The sequence below is a fragment of the Trypanosoma rangeli genome (genome assembly GCF_003719475.1).
Source record: "Trypanosoma rangeli strain AM80 chromosome Unknown Tra_15.4_contig_00560, whole genome shotgun sequence".
Lineage (NCBI taxonomy): Eukaryota > Euglenozoa > Kinetoplastea > Trypanosomatida > Trypanosomatidae > Trypanosoma > Trypanosoma rangeli.
In genome coordinates, this window is record NW_021706299.1 from 6,657 (window position 1) to 9,018 (window position 2,362).

General features: G+C 59.2%; 2 protein-coding genes across 2 annotated transcripts in view; both read right to left on the reverse strand.

The window, feature by feature from the left end:
- TraAM80_09332 (surface protease GP63) overlaps positions 1-327 on the reverse strand; it is a gene marked incomplete at both ends in the record, with an annotated part of 2,235 nt that extends 1,908 nt beyond the window's left edge. Inside the window, one exon of the mRNA XM_029386023.1 lies at positions 1-327. This exon is cut by the window's left edge and continues 1,908 nt beyond it. Coding sequence (XP_029234161.1) covers positions 1-327 — 327 coding nt within the window.
- A 1,248-nt stretch (positions 328-1,575) lies between these two features.
- Positions 1,576-2,362, reverse strand: TraAM80_09333 (surface protease GP63; the record flags this gene model as incomplete). Its single annotated transcript, XM_029386024.1, has 1 exon — positions 1,576-2,362. A coding segment is annotated over one exon (787 nt), but the record flags the coding sequence as incomplete, so codon positions are not given.

Below are 2,362 nucleotides of genomic sequence, written 5' to 3' on the forward strand. Positions count from 1 at the left end.
CTGTCCCCTGAAGTCCGGCTTTGTTTCCTTTTCTTTGGTGCAGTATTTATTGGTGTCCTTCAAATCCTCCGTGGACACCGCGATGCGGATGGGCGCCCAGTCACTCTTGCCCTCTTCCTTTGCGGCGACGGTGTACGCCTGCGTTGCGCCCTGCCCCTTGCGCGGCAGCTCACGCACCACCGCGGTCGGCGGCCGGCCGCTCTCCCACAACACCTCGTCGAAGGCACGGGGGTGCGCGGCGGCGAGGCACCCACCGGCGCCGTACATTAACAGCAGTAGGAACACCGCCAGTGCGAGAAACGGCGTGGCGTGAAGTCGACGGCGCATGGCGTGAGGCGAGAGAGTGTGTGTTGTATTGTTGCAAATAACCGTATTAGTAGCACAAAGCTTGTCCGCAGCAGCAGAAGAAAAAGGGAAGGGCGGGTGCAGTTGCAAAAATGAAAATTGCAGAAGGGGAACTCGAAAAAAGAGACCGCGAGCCAAAACGACGGCGGCCTCCGCACCTCCAGTTCCGCGCAATCGTCCCGTCCTCCACACACAGACACACGCATGCAAATGCATATTTCTCCTTTTTAGTGGGTGTGGGGCCGCGGCGGACACGCACAGGGGACGCATCCCCTCGTCATACGCCCGCGCTCCCCGAAGCGAAACACACACAAAAAGCAAAGAGATGGACCCAACTGAGGCGCGTCCCCCATTCACGTTTCCCCCCGCAGAGGAACCCCTTCTGCCGTGCCGCCGCCAGTCCTCCGCTCCCCGAGCAACAAAACAAGAACAGACCTTCCCCCAAATAAAAATCAAAAAACATATTAAAACAAAAACACGGTTCATCCACAAGGCATTAACTGCGGCTGCAAACTGCGATGCGCAAGCGGGGAATGGGGCGACGTCCGTACAATGGGGTCATCATCTGAGGAAAAAATGGCGCACGCCCTCCTCCCACCCTCAAAGTGCATGCCGCACAAAGCAAAGGTTTCGAGGTCCGTAACGCATGAGGCACGTCGGAGCCCTTGTGCACGCCGTGCTCGCGGAAGCTTCCTAGCGAGACATCAGGGCCGCAATGCCCGTAACCACCGCAAGTAACAATACTGCACAGGAGCGAAGGTCAGTGGCGGCAGCACCATCCGTGTGCTCCCCAGGCAATGGCACGTTAGCGCCCACGTTCTTCTCTCCACCCCCGTTGATCCTTTTCTTTCCCACTTCGTCGTCGGCTCAGTTCCTTCGGGGGGAGCAGCTCGGGGCGCCTGCGTTCACGAAGTCCTTGCCGACGTCGGGACTCACGGTGCAGTGCATGTGAGGGGTAATCGTCCCCAGTGCCCAACTCGTCATCGTCGCTGGGGTGGCGCGTGACACGACTCCTGCCGGCGGGAATGATGGTGCACACCTCGTCGCACTTGAGGCACTTGATCTTGCCGCTCGCAAAGTCAACGGACGTGCCCGCAGGTGAGAGAGAGCTGCCCTCAGGGCAGTTGTACCAGTCACTGTCGCCGAGGTAACGGACCCTGAACGAACCCCTGGCACATGCCACCTCCGCGCAGACGGCGGCCACAGCACAACCACCCTGGGCTCCGGGCCCTACGTCTCCACGTCCACCTTGAGCAACTCCCCATCGAGACACCACGAGCCTGCGTCCAGGCGGCTCCCGTGCAGGGCCGTGTTTTCCTCATTGCGGCATGAACCAAAAGGTGACGAGCGGATGAAAAGGTACTCGTCGTTCCACGAAGAACTGCATTGGCCCAAGGCAACGCGGTCGCTTGTGCAGTACGACATGGTGCCACTGTAGTTCTTCTGACAGAACATTGCGGGAAACTTGGTGTGGTCGTCCGGCCCGCACTGCTTTTCATTGACGAACTCGCATCCGGCGTTTTTGCCGCAGCGCATCGGCTCCGCCATGCTGAAGTTCGCCTTGTAAAAGCCCATATCCTCAAACGCAGCCATAGTCAGCGCGGTGTAGAAGTCGGCACCAGTGGCAACCGTGGGGCCCATCAGTTCGTTCTTCGCGCGCCGCCGATCCCAGTGTGAGTGCAGCCGTGATACACCGTCGTATTCGTCCCTCAGGGGCATGCCCTCAAGGCTGCTGCAGTTGAAGTGCTCCTGCGCCTTCTTATTTGTGAGCGTGGAGATCACCGTCCCCGACTTTGCCGCATAGCCCCCAGTGGTGAGAGTGCGCACCACACTCTTCACCTCCATTTGTTGGTAGCCAAACCCAAGCACATGCGCGAGTTCGTGTGCAACGACGCGGACAGCGAACCACGGGTGGACACCGCCAGAAAGATAAAAATTCATGGCGCCAACGGTCGTTCTTATTGACAGTGACGCACGGAACGGCGAAGATTGCAGACAACCCAGCAGCCAAATAGAG